This window comes from Bos javanicus, chromosome 6, assembly GCF_032452875.1.
Source record: "Bos javanicus breed banteng chromosome 6, ARS-OSU_banteng_1.0, whole genome shotgun sequence".
NCBI lineage: Eukaryota > Metazoa > Chordata > Mammalia > Artiodactyla > Bovidae > Bos > Bos javanicus.
The window spans coordinates 69,305,420-69,326,678 of NC_083873.1; the positions used below are offsets into that span (position 1 = coordinate 69,305,420).

Genomic DNA, 21,259 nt, shown 5'->3' on the forward strand with positions numbered 1-21,259 from the left:
GGGCAGGGCAGATATGGGTGAGAAACTATGCTTTCCATCTTTTGAACTCTCTGAATATATTATGTATTCAGTAAACCAAATGGGCTATAATCAAACTTCTGTAAATTTGATGGTTTTCATAATACAGAACTAATGCTTGCATGCACAGAATCAATTTTTAATGCTTCATTGTGAAGCAAGATAAACCTAGGATTTTTGAGCATTTATTACCTCATGATTTCCTATGGTTTTAAATAACCCATGTCTCTTGTAATGGTTTTATTATATACAGTAATGCCATGTGAGTGTACCCTAGCACTGAGCATAGCATTTAACACATTGATGACAATAAGTACACATCTGTTGAATAAATGGATGGATAAACTGCAAGTTGCCACACCTTGTTTTTGATAGTAATAGAATAATAAATTGGAAATTAATAATTATAGCAAGGTATATGCTGCAGTTAGTACTTCTAACATCAGGGGTGTGTTTAAATAAACCTTAGAACTTTGAAGTGCCCTGTAGAGATGGGTTGTGCAGGTGATGTAGCCACACTCAATCGTTCTTCAGCTTTTCAATTGGCTAAAAACTTCTCTGTCTCACAAATCTTGGTTTGCCTTCTTTTGGTATTTCTTTGAATCATTAAGTGCCTACTTTAAAAAAGCCATATTACTTCCTAAACAAAAAAAACTTGAGTAGGGTCATGAAAAACTAAATCATCACGTCTATATGTTTTAATTTTAAATACAGCACTGTGTGTGTGTGTGTGTGTGTGTGAGAGAGAGAGAGAGAGAGTGAGAGAGGACATTCCAGAGGGCAGATAGAACTATAAATTAAAATAAAAATAATTACAATTTCCCACTAGGCCAGTCTGTTATGTAGGTTTTCCAGGAACTGGACACATGACAGAAGGTTGCAGCAAAAATTTGATCAGATTACCCTATTTCCATGATTCATGATGGTTAGGTGGAAGGGATCATAAAGCCACAGTGCTGGTGGAAGCCGCATTCTTAGTGCTTTAATGAACCAGAATATAATACGGTCTAGTTAACTCACACTGAAACTTTAAATAATTGAGCTAGTAAGCCAGTTTTCCATTAACAGATACCATTGGTTTAATTTAAACACTAATGGTATTTATTACCAAAAAGACACCAGGTAGTCATTATCCATAAAAGGTTTTAGCAGGAGGTACTTGGTTTTTCTAGATTGCTTATTGTAAACAAACCTAAAATTTATGGATTTATGGGGTATGGCTGGCTGGCTGGAGGACGGCGAGGTGGTGTAGCCTTGCAGGCTATGTAGTTACCAGTATACAAAGCAGAGATATTCCAAAATAAAAAATCTGCATCCATTGCTCAAAAACTCAAACTTGTGAGTTGTTCCAAACTGAAACACAGCCTGATATAGAATGTAGGCATTCCTAATATATGTTGCAAGAAGAATGGGCTACCTATAAGAGTTTAGTGACAAGTGATTTAATGAAACCAGGTCTCAGGAGAAATGACAGCTAGAAACTCATTGCCATCACAGTAGGATGCCAAGCCAAGGCATAGGACTAAGCAAGGTTTGTGTTACTTGGATACCCATCCAATGGGGAGGGTACAATACTGCCTCTAATAAAAGCCACAGACAAAAGTACACATTAGCCTGAGTCACCTCACTTAAAAGATGCTACAAATTGCTGACCTGAAGGAGGCAGTCTGCCTAGTGATGCATTCTGCTTCATCCACAGTGTTTTAAAATTTTTCTGGAATTGAAAACCATAAGGACATATGCTCTGTAATTTGTCCCAATCCCCATCACTCCCTAATATTACATGAACTTGAATGTTTTTATTATCTTCCTGGGTATTCTTGCAAAAACAAACACACTAAAAATAGAAGGGGAAACAACCCTGGTGGTCCAGTAGTTAACGCTCATGCTCCCACTGCAGAGGGCATGGGTTTGATCCCTGGTTGGGAAACTAAAATCCTGCATGACTTGTGGTGCAGCCAAAAAAAAAAAAAAAAAAAAGATAGAGAATCATTCATTTTCAGGCAGATTGGGTACTTCAAAAGCCAGAAACCAAGCCACCTTCCTCATTTCAATGTGAATAGGAACCGTCCTTAAACAAATCGCCTGTTTTAAAAATAAGACATCTTTTTGGCTTAGACTAGAAATTAGGTCCCATATGAGGTCTGGTTTTCACGATTGAGTTTCAAAACACTCCTGTACCTTTCCCTCTCCTCCTTGGAAAGGAGACACCTGTTATCTCACTATGTCGCGAAGATGGGATTTGGGGCTTTTGTTTTACAAGACAAGTCAAACAGTGTTTAAGTGATGAAGTCCAGAGATGACACTTAGAAATGTTCAAGTGTGCAGGCTTCCCAAGAAAGAGCTCCCTGCAGGACCAGTGGACATATCCCGGCTGGGCCTCACCTTGGGAGTGTTGCTCCTGTCCCCTGGCCCCGGGGACTGGCTGCCGTTGCTGTTCCAGCTGGCTTCCTGAAAGATGTCAGGACTGTGCCGCCGAACCTGGCGGGACACGACGAGGTGAACACGCCTTTCACTGGCCTGCGTGATGAGACACAGGTGTTAGCCACTTGGAGCTTCCATCCTAAACATCCAGCACCAATGACTTAGCGAGATGTCAGTCTGGTTTTACTTTTCTTTTTAACTTTTTATTTTGTGTTGGGGTATAGCCGATAAACAGTGTTGTGATAGTTTCAGGTGAGCAGCAAAGGGACTCGGTCAACGTATGCCTGTATCCATTTTCCCCCGAGGTTTTACCTTTTTTATGGAAAAAAATGATTTCCCACATTCTCCATGATTATACCCACTTTGTAATTTGGCAAGAACTTGAGTTATTTCCTTTATCCCTATACTTTAGGTAACGAACATCACTTCAAAGGGAGAAACTAAGGAACATTTGACTCATTCAACAGTCTTTGAAAAGACACTGTTGGGCATTGCTAACTTATTTTTAATGAACTGCACACAAGCCACGACTGAAGGACTTTCCAGCTTGAACAGAGTGTACTGTGTAAAGTTGCAGCCTAGTCCAAATCCCAGACCCAAGGTCTAAGACCAAAGGCAAAGAGTAAAGAAAAGAAATGGAGTTGGTGACGGCAACACTCCCACTGCAGGAATACGAATCCTGTGAGTGACAGTTTCAAGCATCTGAGTATTGGAAAAGATGAGCATTTCAGAAATCTGAGGATGACAGCAGGCTCTAACACAACCTGATTTGAAGGCCTTTCCTGATCTTTTTTTTAAATGTGACAGTCACTAATTGTGTTGACCAGTCCTCTCTGCTATGTACCCTGACAAAGAGAAGCTGCACTGCTTATTAGGAAGGTTGATTCCACACCATAAACCTACCAATTGGCTCTCTGCCACTGAGGAGTTTCACTTGTGTCTGAGAACATGTGGGGTCATTATTCTAGAACAACTGACTACAGAGGTTCCAGACCTGCAGGCCAGATAGACGAAACCTTGGACCTGTGAAACATACCTAACAAGGCTCCCTGATGGCCTAGGCTGAAGGAGCCTGCTCACCTCCCTGTCACTTGAATAAAAGCTGACTGTGGCTGAGGCATGGCTGGATTTGACTGGAAACCAGGAAAGAGGCTTGGGGACCAGGGAGGTGGAGAAGAGAAGACCAAGTTCTAGGCATTTTCCCTCTACATCCCCTCCCCTAGCCACCAGCATCACAGCACAGGTGGATGGTGGCCTACCTGCCCTCTTCCTTCACTGGCACGGTTCTCAGACCATGGACAAGTCAGGTCATGAAAAGAGGCCACGGAAAGTCCATGTTCTTCTCCATGAGCTCAGACAATGGGAGTGGAGTTGTTCACTTCCTGCCTCTCTGCCTCTTCTTTCCCGTGGCCTGAAAGTCACTCTCAGGAACTAGGATCTTGTTTTAAAATCTTAAGCAATGAGAACCCCACCAATGAAATCAGATCCCTACAGTTGCCTAGCCCAAAACTTTGTGGCTTTACATTCTTCTATTAATATCTCAGGACTCTTTAGAAACGTAGGGGTCATCAGCTGGGTGGTTATAATATAGATGAATGTTTAAAAACAGCTGCTAAAGTACAGTGCCTGTTGTAAACATCATGGTGGATGGTGGGCCAGGATGATTCATTTCACATACATGTAGAAAACCCTACAAAGAAAGTTTAAGTCCTTCACTTCCTCTCCTTCATATCAAGCTTGATCATCACTTCTGCTGCTCTGCCCAGTCATCACTTACAGAGTTGTCTCCCCTGCTCATTTGCCTATCTCGAATTCCCTGATGTTTCTCATCATATATAAAGCTTGTGTCAGACCAGGATAAAAATAACAAGCCCAGGAAACAACAGCGAAGTAAGCTGACATGAAGAACTATGGTACTAGCCAACTAAACTCAGTTCTTGGAAGAGGATTTTGTAATAGCTTTTTCTTTATACTGTAAGCCCCACTTATCCAAATGAGGTTATCTCTGGGAACTTTTTGAAGCAAAAGTCACTAAAAGATAAGAAGTGGCAAACATTCAAGTCAAAACTTCAGCTGCTGAGTCCAAATATGCTCTTTATCTTCAGGGAAACTCCAACGTTTTGAAAGATCTCAGTGGTAGGTTTGTATCTAGGCCCACGTGCTGTGCCATGTTCAATTTGGACTAGCAGCAGCTGCAGGCCTAAGCACCTAATAAGAACTGAGAGAATCAGAGACAGATTGAATCAACTCGCTAGGCAATATCCCAAATGCCAAGGAGTAGCCTGTATGAGCTATTTAATTCACATTTTCCAGCATGAATTTCTCACTGGATTTTCAAATGCTGGCTCTGGCAGAAATAACACTCCAATAAATAACCCTGGTATCAATTTACTTGGAAATAAATTCCCTGCAAGGCTAGATCCCGGGCTCTTACCAGCCACCTTATAAATTGCTCTCAGAGAGATGCTATTTGATGCTCTTTCTTTCTAAGTATTTGAAGTTGAAGGTGGAAAATGGGCTAATGTGTTTATCCTGGCTTTAACTCTCAGGAGCAGATGGATTTAGGGCTGAGAAACAGCCCTTAGCACCAGATAGCCTTTCTTTCCACTGGTTGAATGTAGTGTGAATGTGGGATGAGTATGAGAAGGAGGGGGGGAATCATAGAAAGACTGAATGAAGGAGGGAATGGCAAGAACTCGCTTATTTCATACCCACATAATCTGTGCCAGGAGGAAGGGGGGCAGCAGACCTGTTGTTTAACTCTCAAAAGAAGAGGGGGCCCCACTTCTTTCTGGCATATCTTGGGATGCTGTAATTTGGGCAAAAGAACTGTTTAACAATTGCGACTCAAGTAACAGACCAAGCTAGAGGTAATTTTCCTCTCCTCTCTTCTCTCCCTTAAACATTCTAAATTTCAATCCAGACAAATTCTGGACATAGAGGTTACAAGCTGCACAGTCTGACTGCAGTACCATATTTTTTCTATTCTAAGCACCCAAGCCTTAAATTCCTCTTCTCCCTTCCTTGGTTAAGGGGAAGGGATTCTAATGGCCTCCACCTTCTCCCCTGTGGACCTCCACTTGCTGGCAGGCCTCTCTACAAACATTCTGTCCCTGCGGTTGACAGGTGTCTGCTAGACTAGCCTCTAAGAGCCTCGGGGACAAGGCTTCTGCCCTCAGGGGGTTGTCCTACTTCAGGAAAAGTCTGAAGCAGATGCCAAGGAGACATGAGTAACACACATAAAAGCCTCCTGAAGTGGGACCAATTACTCCTAGCTGAAAAAACAGGACAAATCTCATATTCAGAGAAAACCAGAAGGTTAAAACTGAATAGCATTTCTCATGGAAAAGCTTGTTTGCTTTTGTTTCATTTAATGATTTCTCTGCTCTTTTGAGATTTGACTCAAAGCTGCCAATCATTTTTATATGATGAGAGTAAGCAGAGGTCACAAATGACAAGCATAGTCCAGCAGCCTCACTTATATTTAGCCCATTTTAAAATAATACAATGCCATCCCTCATAGCTGGAAGAAGAAGAGTCTGAGAGTGCTACACTGATGTTTTCCAGGGCGAGCATCTTCCTTTGTGTTCAGCTTGGAAATGGCTCTTTTCTTTACAAAACCCACTGCAGTTGATTGTCAGGATGCAACAAGGACCAGGCATTTCAGAGTAGAGAAATGGAAATCAAAGATGCCACTGCACCAGAGGCCAGGACAGATGTTCTGCAGAGCTGTGCCCTGGAGCAGAGTAGGACTCTGTACTGACCCACTGTGGCATGGTCTATATGGAGGCTAGTTAGGGCAGGGCAAGAGCTGATAGACTACCTGTACTTCAAAGTGTGGTGACCAAGCCAAATTCTCTACCTATTCATGTCCAAAACACTGGAGTTAGACCAAATGCACACTAGCATTTGCTGCTTTATATGTGTGTGTGTGTGTGTGTATACACACATATATACACACACATGTATATATATATATTTATACATAAACACATATATTTAAGCATACATGTGTGCATGCATGCATGCTAAGTCGCTTCAGTCTTGTTTGACTCTTTGTGACCTATAGACTGTAGGTTGCCAGACTCCTCTGTCCATGGGATTCTCCAGGCAAGAATACTGGAGTGGGTTGCCATGCCCTCCTCCAGGAGATCTTCCCGAACCAGGGGTCAAATCTGCATCTCCTATGACTCCTGCATTGCAGTTGATTCTTCACCGATGCACCGGGGAAGCCCATATTTTAGCATATGTATATATATGCTTAAGTAAAACATTTTGTAAACTGTAATTTGTGTGGGTTTGGTCATTGCATTGACATATTAGCTTCAAAAAATCTCAAGTTAGGAGTTACCACACTCCTGACCCCTCAGTGCTGCAGAGTATCATTCTATACAAAAGCCTGACACAGGGGACTCTGAACTGACTGATGGGCAGCCTGCTTCAGTTCCCCTCCAACTCCTTGCCGTGTTGTAACCCAGTGTGTGCTTCAGTGCATCCAATGACAGTGAAGTCACGGTGTCCCACGGTGGTGCGGGCCATTTTTAGACAGCACTAATTAGCAAGTTAGCCCTTAGGTTGAGTTTAAATTTGTCTTTCTCTTGCTTGCCCATTGGTTCTAGCCACGTCCTCTCAGGCAACCCCAATCAATTCCCATGTGACAAGCCTATTTGAAAATAACTCTCATGGCCCTCCCTTAGCTCCTCTCATTTCCAGGTCAAGGATTTCTAGTTTCTTTCTTATTTAACAAGTCACCTCAAAAACATGAACTCTGAACTCATCTGACAAAGTTGAGTTGGGTGTGTGTATGAGAATTAGACCTAGAAGATATATCCTGGTCTGACCAGCAGAATAAAGTGTTTTTGGATGGACCAGCTGCACCCAGTACTTTATTTATGGAGTTTCCATTTTGTCAATTCACATATGCATAAAGACTGTCTCTGTTCCATGGGGCCAAGACCTCCATAGGTGTCTGTCTTGGTTATTGCTGCTTAATTGAAAGATGACAGGGAGGTTCCCAAGATGCTGCTGTGAACACATCACAGCAGTGCAGCCTGCCTCTGAGATCACGTGTGGCACACAGACCACACACAGCCATGCAGGCAATAGGAGGCATCCGAACAGGGTTACCCCTGATATGCTAGCAAAGTAACAAAGTTGTCAGCTGTTCCTGCTGACAGAGCAACATACTGCACAGTGAGGTACAGAAACAAAATCCTTGCCCAAAGGTTCTGCCAGTGAGCAAGAGAAGAGCTGAGAAACAGAAACATGTCTCCCTACAAGGAAACCCTCCTACACTGTTGCTGGGGATGTAAACTGGTGCAGCCACTATGGAAAACAGTACTGCAGTTCCTCAAAAAACTAAAAATAGAGCTACCTATTACTTTGCCAACAAAGGTTCGTCTAGTCAAGGCTATGGTTTTTCCTGTGGTCATGTATGGATGTGAGAGTTGGACTGTGAAGAAAGCTGAGCACCAAAGAATTGATGCTTTTGAACTGTGGTGTTGAAGAAGACTCTTGAGAGTCCCTTGGACTGCAAGGAGATCCAACCAGTCCATCGTAAAGGAGATCAGCCCTGGGTGTTCATTGGAAGGACTGATGCTAAAGCTGAAACTCCAATACTTTGGCTGCCTCATGCAAAGAGTTAACTCATTGGAAAAGACTGATGCTGGGAGGGATTGGGGGCAGGAGGAGAAGGAGATGACAGAGGATGAAATGGCTGGATGGCATCACCGACTCAATGGACATGAGTTTGAGTAAACTCCGGAAGTTGGTGATGGACAGGGAGGCGTGGCATGCTGCAATTCATGGGGTCGCAAAGAGTCAGACATGACTGAGCAACTGAACTGAACTGATGATCCAGTAGTCCTACTCCTGGACTTATATCCAGACAAAACTATAATTCAAAAGATACATGCCTGCCTGTGTTCATAACCGCACTATTCACAACAGCCAAGACATGGAAGCAACCTAAGGGTCCACTGACAAGATGAATGGATAAAGAGGATGTTATGTATATACAGTGGAATATTACTTGGCCATAAAAATTGAAAAAGACCATTTGTAGCAACATGGATGCACTAGAGATGATCATACTAAGTGAAGTCAGACAGAGAAAGACAAATATCACATGATATCATTTACATGTGGAGTCTCAAATGACACAAATAAACTTATCTAAGAAACAGAGACAGACTCAGAAAACACACCTGCGGTTGCCAAGGGATGGGTTTGGAAGTTTGGAATCACTTTACTATATAGCAGGAATTAAAACTGCATTGCACATTAACCATGCTTGAATAAAAAAGTTAAAAGAAATCTCTCTCACTGGGCAGTAAGTTGGGGGCTCCAGAATTACAACTCCAGGTTGAGCTAATGGGGCAATGTTAATTGCTGGTCTCTATAAAATGAGCTTGGTGAAGGCAAATCCGGTATGTCGACTAATTCACCATTGAGACTTTAGCTCCTGGCACAGTCTAAAGAGAATTGTGAATGTCTTTTAGACAGGCAGCAGCCAACTTGAGCTAAGGGTGACCAGAGTTGGGCCAAGAAGAAAGGAAATTAAGGAGGCTTTGAGGAAAAGTGATGAATAGGACCTTAGGGTTTGATGAGGGTAGAAAAGGAGATTTGAGACAGCAATTTGATCTATTTTTCCCACTAGACTTTAGCTGCATGTACATCTTTATGTTCCCAGAAGTGTATTTTCAAGTGCTAAGAAATTAACAACGACAGTCTGACTTATACAGGGTCAAACAGATGTCAGTGACAAGGTCAAAATAAGAATTTAGGTCCTGAACCTCAGCAGAATGACCTAAGTCCTCAAACGCCATTTCTTTTATGGCAACCGGAAATTACTCTGATTGATTTCATTCCATAATAATAAAAAACAAAACAAAATCATGTGTGGAGACATGAGAGGTGGGGAAGGGTAGTGAGAGTTGGGGAAGGATAGTGAAGTTTCGAGATCCCCTAATATTTGCAGTGTAGCTGAGCAGGAGATTCACTCATAAAATTCTGAGTTGAAAAACTGAACAGTTTTTCAAGTCATGCTTGAACCATGAATGCATGGAATCTGGAGCTTTGTGTTAAAAGCCATTTGGACTCTAAGAATTCAGCTCAAGAAGAATGTTTTCAAAATCTACGTACTGTTTAGTCTTATGTGCTTTAAAATTACTACCATACCACATTAAGAAAATTTGTTTAAATAGGGATTATATTAGCTGCACTAATCTGTAAAACACATATACACACACAGAACTCTTACTTCATTGGCAAATCTTACTGGCTCCAGAGGACAAAAGTTCTGCCCCTGAGCTTATGAACTGGAACCACCTATTTAGAACAAGTGTAGGTAATGTGAGTAGTCCATTATTATTAAATTTCTGAATCTGTTTAAAAGCCTATTATATCTTTCTAGAAAGTCTGAAGAACCTGGTTGTCAGTTGCTCTTTAGTGAAATAACTTCTCACTTAAACATTAATTCATGTGAAAGGGAAAGAAAATCACATAAACCTATATTAATGAGAGCTCATCTTATCACAACCTCTGCAAATGGTTTTGAATTATTTCAGCTTCTGCATCAAGTATGGTAAGTTGGCTAAGAAAAAAGGGCACAAAGGAGATACTCGAATTTAAAATCCATCATTGCTTTCTTCATTTATTAACTATATACACTTGAACTCCTAGATATATATTCATGGATTCAGAATTGCAGGTAGCTGAGAGCATCTCAAAGCAGGTATAACTCTCAGCAGAAATCATTCTCACATTGAATATTGGATGGATATATGTGGAACCTTCCAGGTTTGGGATGCTGAGATGTCCCAGGGTCTGAAATCTCTGGCCATATTTCTTTGTTCTATTATTTTAGGTATGACACCAGACAGTTGTCCCTTTCATGCAGAGATTCTAGTCATGGTGCTCAAAAAGCTACAATTGACAACAGAGAAAAATAAAGTTGTACTAGTTTCTAAATAAGTCAAGTGCCCCATATTTGAAGCTTCCATCTCCACCGGGTTTCTCTCCAACAGGCATTCGACTTTCAGCCTAACTCTAGGGTCTGGTACTTAGGGCTTCTGCTGAGTAAGCCACTGTTAGGGCTCTACATATGTAAAGTTGGTCAAATTCAAAACAGTTGTGGCTTCTTTGTAATAACTTTTCCCTGAAATAATGTAGAAAAAGGTAGAATGTGTGGGACTGTGGGCGAAAACATGACCAAAAGGGCATGTTGTCTGGGAATTTCTTTGCAAGACAAACATGATTCATGGAGTGGACACACCAGGCCAGTGCAGCCAAGGATTGGTTGGAAATTTGACTCTCAACTTTTGAAGGGCATTTGGTTTAATCCCCCCAGCTGTGTGTTACAAGTATCTCATGAATAAAATCCACACTTGAGGTCGCTTAACTGAGTTTGCTCAGCATTCTACTTTTTCCATTTCTAACTCATATGGCCCAATTTTTTTTCCCCCTTCTTCTTCCCCTGCCTACAAAGCACATTGGCTTTGTTTGGTAAGCAGAAGAATCTTTTAGGAAATCCCACTGTTAAGCAAGATTTTATTTCATAAGTTAACATTCTCAGGGAAAAAATTTTTTCCTCTTCTGTTACTAATCTACAAAAGTAGAATGCCATGTGTAATCAAGATTTTTCCAAGTGACATGAGTAAGGGAGTTTTTCTTTTGTCTATTGTGAAGGATAGTTGGCAGGTAATGTCTAGACTGTGAGCTGCACAAACTGACCTGCAGAGGGAGTTGACAAGCATTAACAGTGAAAAAACTGATGATCACCCAAGAGTCTGCTTTTTAAAGAGAAAAGGCATGCTGAGAGTGCAGTTTCTTAATAAAGAAAAAAAGCAGGGCTCTTAATTTTCCATGGATTAATATTTTCATAAACAATGTCTATTTCCTGTTCTCACCCATTGGCACATACAGGCTAGACTGCCTGCTCAGTGTTGACTTGACTGTATTTGGGGAGAGATGGGAATGTAGTTTAAGCTCTACGAGGCCAGGACTGTGTCAGTCTTGTTCACCGTTGTCCTACACACCTCTTGACATTTAGAAGGTGCTCAACCAATAATAACTGAACAAATTCAAGGGGACAAAAAGACTTCTACCTTGGGGAAAAATAATGTAAAAGTGGATTTGGTGCTTTTTCTTCAGTAAACGGTTTGACAAAAAATATCCCTATGAGATGAAATTAATGTGTGAATTATATAGCAAACTCCAGGAGATAGTGAAGGAGAGGGAAGCCTGGTGTGCTGCAGTTCATGAGATTGCAAAGGTTTGGACACAACTTAGCCACTGAACAACAACATAACCTGCTAAATTTATTCATTCAAATATTTATTGAGTGTCTCTTACTGCCAGACATTTCTCTAATTGCTTGAGGTAGAATACTGTACTATATACTATGCTAGATTGGCAGGTATTAATCAAATAATTTGTTAGTAGAACAAAAGATTAGAGGATATAGAATTGAGGGGAAGGATGCAACTTCACTTTCACTTTTCACTTTCATGCACTGGAGAAGGAAATGGCAACCCACTCCAGTGTTCTTGCCTGGAGAATCCCAGGGACGGGGGAGCCTGGTGGGCTGCCGTCTATGGGGTCGAACAGAGTCAGGCATGACTGAAGCGACTTAGCAGCAGCAGCAGATGCTACTTTAAGCAGGATGATTAGTGAGGGTGTCTCTGAGGTAACATTTGAAGAGAGACCTGAGTGAAGTGCAGGAGTATACAGATATCTGGAAGAGTCTTTCAGAGGGTCAGCAAGATCATCAGCCTTGGGTTGAGAAAGTTCCTAAAATGCTTGAGGAGTAGCAATAGCAAGAAGGCAATGTTAAGAAGAGCATGGTTAAACAAGGCGGAGAATACCAGAAATCCTCCCATTTGCTTAAGATATGAGGTTGGAGAGACAACTAAAGACCAGATTACATGGTTCTGCTGGCCACTGTAAGGATTCGGTATTTGAATCTAAGTGTCTTAGGAAGCACTGGATGGCTGAGGGCAGGAAAGTGATATAGTGGGATTAACTCTGTAAAGTGGTCATTCTAAATGCTGTATGAGAGTGGAGATGGAAGTAAGGAGACCAGTTAAGAAGTTCTTGCAGCAGCCCAGACTAAAGGTGATGGCAGCCTGGCTGATGGAAGCCATGGAGGTGGTGAGATATATTACAGGCAGGGGATGTGGAAGAGAGTCAGGACACTTTTTGCTCTAAGTAACTGAGTAAATGACATTGTCATTTCTAGAGTTAAGGAAAGACTGAGGGGAAGAGCAGGTTTGGCAAGGGGTGGAGAGTGGAGAGGCCAAGGTTTCACTTTTGAATATTAAATTGGAGATGCCTTTCAGACATTCACATAGAGATACCAAGTAGGCAATTGGCCATGTAAGTGTGGTGTTCAGAAAAGTCGGGACTGGGCATGTGAACTTGGGAACAGATGACATAAACTCCAGAAGGAAAGGCCTTTTGTAACTCTGGTTTGTTCTTCATCCGCTCCACAGGGCCTGACCTCAGGCCCCTTAGGGCAGATGGGCATCCACCAGATTGAGAATGACCTTGGAACTGAGACACCATCAAAAGCCCCAGATCAGGGGCCAAAGCACCATGCAGCCTTCCTGTCCTATGGATAGAAGAAGCAGGGGAAGTCCCTTGCACCCTCTGCCTCAGGCTTTCCACATCTAAAATGACAATAATTTCATCCACTACATGGTTCTCCTCAAAAAAAAAAAAAAAAACAGAGATAAGATACTACACACATGATAGTGAAGAGAGTCGCCAACACCTGGAGGAACTCCGTTGGTTTGTTTTGTACTGAGATGATCAAGTCCTTGAGGGGAGGCTCTGTCTTCTGACTGTCATCCTCTGTGGAACTTTGATACAAGATCCACTCAACTACTGCTGCTGACTCTCTATCTACACTTGAAGAATGAATACTTCTTCATTCTAAGCCACCAAGGGAAAGCTGACATGATGTATGGATAACCGCAAACACATCTTAAGGCCTCCATTCCTGTCCCTCTCCTATGAGCTTTCCACTGCCTCTAAGGAGATCTTTCTAGAAAATCACGTCACTTTCTTTCTTAAACCCTTCCAACGATACCTCATGGCCTTAGAGGTAAAGTCTGAACTTCTTAGCATGACTTATTAAACTCTAAATGATCTGGCCCTTCCCTACCACTACTGCCTTATCTACTGTTGCTTTTAAAATTGAATACCACACTCCAGGTGTTAACCATTTCCCTACCTGGCTTTTGGAGAAACATTCTTCTGTGTTGTATCTCCTTAGAATGACCCTCCCTGCCTCAGCCACCTAGAGAACCCCTTCTGATCCCTCAAAACCCCAGTTCAAGATTTTCCTTCTCTGTGAAGAATTTCTAGACCCCACTAAGTAAAACATCTCTCCTTTGTCTGAACCAGTACCACACTTAATTTCTCCATGACACACGACCATACCACATGGCAGTCATGCAGAAAAAACCCACCTCTCTACTAACCTGTGGGCTCCTTTGGGAGAGCAACCTAAGAGGTTATCATCTCCCTGTTCTCTGAACATGATCCAGAACTAGGCAAGAAGCAAAAACTTAATACATTTTGGCCAAATGAAGTAAACAGAAGGGTTAGAATATAAGAGTCCGGAACAAAGCCTGTCTCTAGGAATAAAGCTGGAAGCTCAGTGAATACTAGAAAAGCTCATGGTGAAAAACAAATAATCCAATCAAAAAATGGGCAGAAGATCTGTGTGGACATTTCTCCAAAGAAGACACACAGATAGCCAACAGACACATGAAAAAAGTGTTAAACATCACTAATTATTAGAGAAAGACAAATTAAAACTACAGTGTGGTATCACCTCACACTGGTGAGAATGGCCATCATCAAAAAGTCTACAAATAAATGCTGGAGAGGGTGTGGAGAAAGGCGAACCCTCTTACACTGTTGGTGGGAATGTAAATTGGTAACAGCCACTATGGAGAACATTATGGAAGTTTCTTAAATAAACAGTTAGTCTATGATCCTGCAATCCCATACCTAGGCATATGTCTGGAGAAAATTATAATTAAAAAAGATACATGCAACCCTATGTTCATAGCACCACTATTTATAATAATCAAGGCATGGACACAATTTAATATTCATTGACAGAAGAATGGATAAAGAAAAGATGGTATATGTATAATGAAATATTACTCAGCAAAGTGAAAAATATTACTTTTTTCACACAACCAAGAATTTAAAAATGCCATTTGCAGCAATATGGATGGACCTAGAGATTATCATACTAAGTGAGGTCAGACAGAAAAATACAAATATCATATGATTTTGCTAATATGTAGAATCTAAAAAAAGATATTAATGAACTTATTTACAAAACAAATAAATCCACTGACTTATTGTTACCAAAGGAGAGGGGAGGGATAAATTAAGAGTTTGGGATTAACATATATACACCACTATATATATATAAATACATATATAATATAAATATTATAAAATATTATAAAATAAATATAAATATATATATATAAATCACAAGGACCTACTGTACAGCACAGGGAACTATACTCAATATTTTGTAATAACCTGTAAGGGAAAAGAATCTGAAAAAGAATAGATTTTATACATATATAAAATATATTATATAGGTACGCATGCAGTCCATGGGGTCGTAAAGAGTTGGACACGATTGAGTGACTGAACTGAACATGTACATATATACATGTAAAACTGAATCATTTTGCTGTACACCTGAAACTAACACAACATTGTAAATCTACTATACTTCAATTTAAAAAGAAAACCAACAACAAAAACTCAAGGTCATCCAGCTGAAGTTAACAAGATGCATGCTGGGGCTTGGTGGCATCATGCCTGTCAGGAGCATGAACTAGTTTGAACCAATGTCAGGCTGTCATGAGCTCTATTTGCCTGAGTAATAATAATTTATATGCCTCTTTTACAGAGGGCTTCCTTAGGCTCATATTTGAATTCCCATGGGCTTTTGAAGGGGGCTGGACTTAGCCATGGAGAGGGGCTCAACTTTAGCCAATCCTACCGTGGTCTCTGGTCCACAGGATCACTGAAGGGCACATGGCCCAGCTTCTATGCGAATGTTCTCAGAGTGTATTTGTGTGACCCCAAGCCCTGGGTGTTCTTTGGAAGGAATGATGTTAAAGCTGAAACTCCAGTACTTTGGCCACCTCATGCAGGGAGTTGATTCATTGGAAAAGACTCTGATGCTGGGAGGGATTGGGGGCAGGAGGAGAAGGGGACGATAGAGGATGAGATGGCTGGAGGGCATCACCAACTCAATGAACGTGCGTTTGAGTGGACTCCAGGAGTTGGTGATGGACAGGGAGGCCTGGAGTGCTGCAATTCATGGGGTCGCAAAGAGTCGGACATGACTGAGTGACTGAACTGAACTGAACTGACCTGAACTGAAGGTCTGTGACTACCATACTGGGTACAAGGATGATGCAACCCTGCTGACCCTGAGTGATCTTAACCTGGTGAGGCTGCAACAGAGCCCAATGTGTCTACCTGCAGTCAGACTGGATGGCTAGCAAGAGAATGCCCATGACCCTGAGACATCATGTGCTGGAGCAATGTTCTTACCTGGCCCTTCACTCTTGACTCTTTGAAAAGGAGGCACTATGCGTTACCCGGGATAGAGACAGGGTAGGTGGATCAAGTTGATGAGCATTCCTGCTCATGCTGGCAGTTTCTGCCCAGGATCTTGTAAGCCTCTGTGACCTACCTGAATCAGATGAGCTGCGCTTTCTGGGCTGCCGTACCGAAGGTCATGCCCGTTGATGGCTAACACACGGTCATTCTCCTCCAGCTGGCCGTGTCTGTCTGCCACGCCACCGTCCAGCACGTTGAAAATAAACACCCCAGGTTCATCCATCTTGCGCACCAGTTTTATTCCAAGCTGTTCCTCCGGGCTGCTTTTGTTGAGGATCACGTGAAAACTGTCATCCCGGGGCCCGTAGGTATCCAGGGGCTGTCCGTCTGTCCTGCTCCGGAACTTCCGCTCCCGGAGCACGGTCAACCGCAGCACCTGGCATGGCTGCCGCAGGAGGCGCAGGGCGTAGTTGTGCCGGACATTGCTGATGTCCATCCCGTTGACCTAGAGGAAGGCGACCTCGAATCTGGAGCCACCGAACCATCAGCTCCACCTGCCACAATCCTGCCTAAAAGGCCCTGCCTACAGACCCCCCAAGACCCTTCCTAAAAGACCACCTGCTCTGTCCCCTTCTTCTCTGTCCAAATGCCCAAATACCCCATCTTTCAATAGGACTTGTAACCCAGCTTTCCTCCACTGTTACCTGCACACCTTTTCAACTCTCTGTCTCAGCAGACAGAATCTTTTCTCAGCCCTGTCCTTACATAGGCCCTCAAGTTTATTTAGACAGTCCTGACCCTCATTTCTGTTGCTTGCTAAACTTGTTTTTTGGCTGAGGGAGGAAGGAAAAGGAAGAAAAAGTGGGAGAAGGCCAAAGAAGAAAAGAAAATTTTTGATTAATGATTATGTTAAAGTGCTATTTAAATCAAACTGAGAAAAAAAAATAAAAAAAATAAATCAAACTGAGTTGACATTTTCTTTCCAAACATCTCCAAATGAATTTTTCTCCCTAGGTAACCTGTACTGGAATTTCTAGGCTTCATTGGTGTGTGTGTGTGTGTGTGTGACACAGAGAATGTATGTGTACATACATGTATTTGTGTTTTGGCAAGTGTGTGAACGTGTGTGACACATGTTCTCAACAAAAGAGAAAAAAATCTCTGTACTATTTCAAATGAACTGATGTAAATGGAAGCTTCTAGGCTCTTTTACTGAAAGGCTGGGTCCCTTTATTAAACTGCTCAAATGTCCTCCAGCTCGGCCCACTCATTTGTGCCTTACTAATAATCTGTGGGACTGAGGCTGTGTGGGGCTTTCTGGTTTTAATTACTCTAGGCAGACCCAGCCTCAAGGCTTCGGCCCCCAGTGGTGGTCACTGCTTGGGAAGAAAATAATTTCACAGCAGCACTGCACTGTTCTTAAGGAAGGAGGCCCCACAGAAGAGAAACAACCTTCTTGAATTTCTATGGTTTGGGAAGATTTCTCGCACTTGGCAGCCAACTGTTAGAAGAGTCGCGGAGTGAGATTTTCCCGGGCCTGCCTGTGCGTGCAATTGCCCATCCTCTGCTGCATCTCCAGGGATGCATGGAGGCTCCTTCGCGCGTGGACAAGGCTCAGAACCTTTGTTCAAGCGCAGGTGAGCTCAAAGGCCTTGCTCTGCTCTGTCACCTTATCCCATGTCCAGCTTTCCCCATCACACCCAAGCCAAGAGAAAGTCAGGGTCGCCTGCTGAACAGTCCTGGAAGCTTTTTTGCTTGCAAGTGCCAGCTGAAGGCCACAAGAATCAAAATGTTTTCCTTATGCAACCCTCCCAGGCAGCATAGCTTCCATAGAACTGGAGGAAAGCCATATAGAGTGTTTCTAATTGCATGGCCAATCATCCCCTGAGGTTGACGGGCCCTGCCTCGTACTCCATCTTGGAGGCCAGTGGGAATATCAGTGTTTCTACAATAACTGCTTCAAATTCTTTCTCCTCTTATTCCAAAAAATAAGAAGTTCTTTGCCAGAGAAATAGCACATAATGTGTTAGGAGCTGGCCTGTCAGCAACCCAGAAAGGATAGGATGAAACTGTCATCTGAGGGTCAGACAGGAAATATATGACCAAGGGAGGGATTCTTCCTTATCACTTTTGGCACATGTTAGACTTCTGTCTGATGAACAACTCTTCCTTTGTCCTTTCTCTTCATCTGAAAATTCTTCCCGAGCATCCTTACCCTCGGCCAAGCCACAGAGGACAGTAATGCCTAAGGCGTTCTGTTCCACCACCTGTCTCCCCTGGAATGTCTGTGGGTTGGCTGAATAGCTTAGGGATTTTTTTTCTTTGCTGAAGGGTCATTAAGCTATAGGAAATTTACTTTAGGGGAGTATGTGAATGTGAGTGATTAGATAAAATACAAAATGTTCCAGTAATCTGTTCTAAAAACAACTTAATATGCTACAGTTTTATATTGTTTGATGTTATTGTTACTTAAAGTAGGAGAAAGGGATAGGAGAGGAAGAATGAGGAGGGAGAAGAAGGAAAAGAAGACTGAAGAGGTAGAGAAAGTTAGGGGAGGGGGAAGACAGGAGAAGAGGAAGGAGGAGAACAGAGACAAAATGATATAGAGATAGTATTTAGAGAGAGAGAGAAAGAGGTCAGAAGCACAAGACAGACAGAAGGGTTAGGGACCTACTGCAAATTACTAATCTTGTATGAAGAGTCATATCAACCTAATAACTATGGAAAGTGACTGTTCCACATTTATGTTCGTGTTTTACTTATTTGTCCAACCACTCACCCATCATAACCCTAACCCATGCAGCCAATGATTTGCTCAGAAGTGACTCTTATTAAGCCCATTATCATGGCTCCACAGCCATAGTTTCTACCTTTAGGATGATGTCTCCTGGCAGGAGCCGGCCATCTCTGGCTATCACCCCATCACGATAAATGTGCTGGACAATGATATGGACCAGAGGGGTTTCACTGCCTCCCACAAGCCTAATGGAGAGGTTTTCATTGGGATCCGTTCGATTGATCTTGATGCTGGTAATTTCACCATCTGGAATCAGGTGATACAACCTTGGAAAGACTAAAATGGCAAAGACAGTGTTTATTTAAGACACCCACCAACGGCCATTTCCAACCACTTCTCTTCTTGCCAGGCTTTTGGTTCCAGCCAAACTAAACTATTCATCATTCTTTGTACATGTTTTCCATCTTCCTGCCTCTGAGCCAGCATAAGTTTCTCTGCCTGGAATGTTTTCCATCCTAGGCCTAAACCCAATTTTTCCTTCAAGGCCTGCATGAAATGATCCCTTCCAATTAAATTCTGCCCTCCTCTCTCCTCCCCCACTCTCTCTCAACTTCCTATTTCCCACAAAGCTGTATTTCTCAGGGCACTGAGCCTTCTATTACTATTATTATTACTCATGGCCATTTCTTATACCCACCATTGGACTCTAAGATCCTTGTTTCTTAGGTCTGTGCACAGACCTCTGTACACAGGAGACTTTGTCCCATGTTTATTGAGTAAAGAGGAATGAATGAACAGTCATTATGGAATGAACCACAGTTTGCTCACTTACTTACCGAGGCGAAAAAACAGAACAAACCTGTTCTGCTCTTTCTGATTATTTTGAAGGTTTCCTCCTGGGAGGCCCTGTCTTTCAGTCTCACTGAAAAGCAGGCTCTCTCCCCACCCCTGCTGTCAGGGAAGGGAAGTCAAACGGCCTAATTCACAATCAGGAACCCCCCGGGCCCAGCTGGTGGTGTCAAGGCGTTCGTCCCTGATCCACTTGCATTGCTGAACTCAGAGCCAGAAGGAGATTCAGAGATCTAGGCTGGGGTTTCCAAACCTTACATTTTCAGTGAGGACCCTTACCCTGGGAAGTCTTTCACAGGTTACCCTGCCCCCATCCCCTGAGCCCACACACAGAAGATCATTTCAGGCTGTGCAGTTTGACAACCATCAGTTCAGTTCAGTCCAGTCGCTCAGTCGTGTCTGACTCTTTGCGACCCCATGAACTGCAGCACGCCAGGCCTCCCTGTCCATCACCAACTCCCGGAGTCCACCCAAACCCATGTCCATTGAGTCAGTGATGCCATCCAACTATCTCATCCTCTGTCGTCTCCTTTTCCTTCTGCCCTCAATCTTTCCCAGCATCAGGGTCTTTTCCAATGAGTCAGCTCTCTGCATCAGGTGGCCAAAGTATTGGAATTTCAGCTTCAACATCAGTCCTTCCAATGAACACCCAAGACTGATCTCCTTTAGGATGGATTGGCTGGATCTCCTCTCAGTCCAAGGGACTCTCAAGAGTATTCTTCAACACCACAGTTCAAAAGCATCAATTCTTCAGTGCTCAGCTTTCTTTATAGTCCAACTCTCACATCCATACATGACCACTGGAAAAACCATAGCCTTGACTAGATGGACCTTTGTTGACAAAGTAATGTCTCTGCTTTTTAATATGCTGTCTAGGTTGGTCATAACTTTCCTTCCAAGAAGTGTCTTTTAATTTCATGTCTGCAATCACCATCTGCAGTGATTTTGGAGCCCCCCAAAATAAAGTCAGCCACAGTCAAGCCTTTATTTCACAAGTGAGGATGCGTGAGCTGGGAGAACGGAAGTGACATGAACGGCTAGAGGTGGTAGTTCAGTGGTGGCCCCCAGAACCGGGTCAGAACCTGGGGCTCTTGTTAGGCTCCCTCCTTCACAGCTGGCAACAGGCCCACAGGGGACTTGCTCTATAGACACACACTCTATTGAGCCAGCAGTACCAACTGGCGTGGTTCTCCACCTCGGTGGAATAGAAGGGTACAGGCAACACCAGCTGGCCACATAACACCTAGCATGGCAGGAGCCGCAGCTCTTCACCAGATGCTGGAGGCTCGAGTCTGGACATTGAAGATGGGGTTACTTTTGTCTCCTGTAGCTGCTGACAGCAGCCGTTGCCCTAAAATTCTCCCTTAATTATATCACTGGGAAAGATCAGAACTGCAGGCCTGGTTCTACATAAAACACTCTTTGTGACTATTTTCAAAACCCATGACCTTAGTCCATTTTCCCTAATGAACTCCAAGTTCATTAACAAGTACTCAACTCTCTAGGAACGATACAGAAAGAATTAAAATTATTTCTAAGTATTATAGAACATGATAAACAAAGAAATTTAGTGGCCAGAGGAAGCCAGAGACGTTGTCAATATGGGCCCTTGACTGC

At 42.8% G+C, this 21,259-nt stretch overlaps 1 protein-coding gene across 5 annotated transcripts in view; it reads right to left on the minus strand.

Annotated features, from left to right (window-relative positions):
* The window catches only part of LNX1 (ligand of numb-protein X 1), a 191,619-nt gene that overhangs the window by 15,572 nt on the left and 154,788 nt on the right, over positions 1–21,259 (minus strand). For all 5 annotated transcript variants that reach the window (XM_061420169.1, XM_061420168.1, XM_061420165.1 and 2 more), the window contains 3 exons: positions 18,927–19,129; positions 16,190–16,561; positions 2,404–2,538 (listed from right to left, as the gene is read on the minus strand). In XM_061420169.1, the coding sequence (XP_061276153.1) occupies positions 2,404–2,538; positions 16,190–16,561; positions 18,927–19,129 (710 nt within the window). The remainder of the gene's footprint in view (positions 1–2,403; positions 2,539–16,189; positions 16,562–18,926; positions 19,130–21,259) is intronic.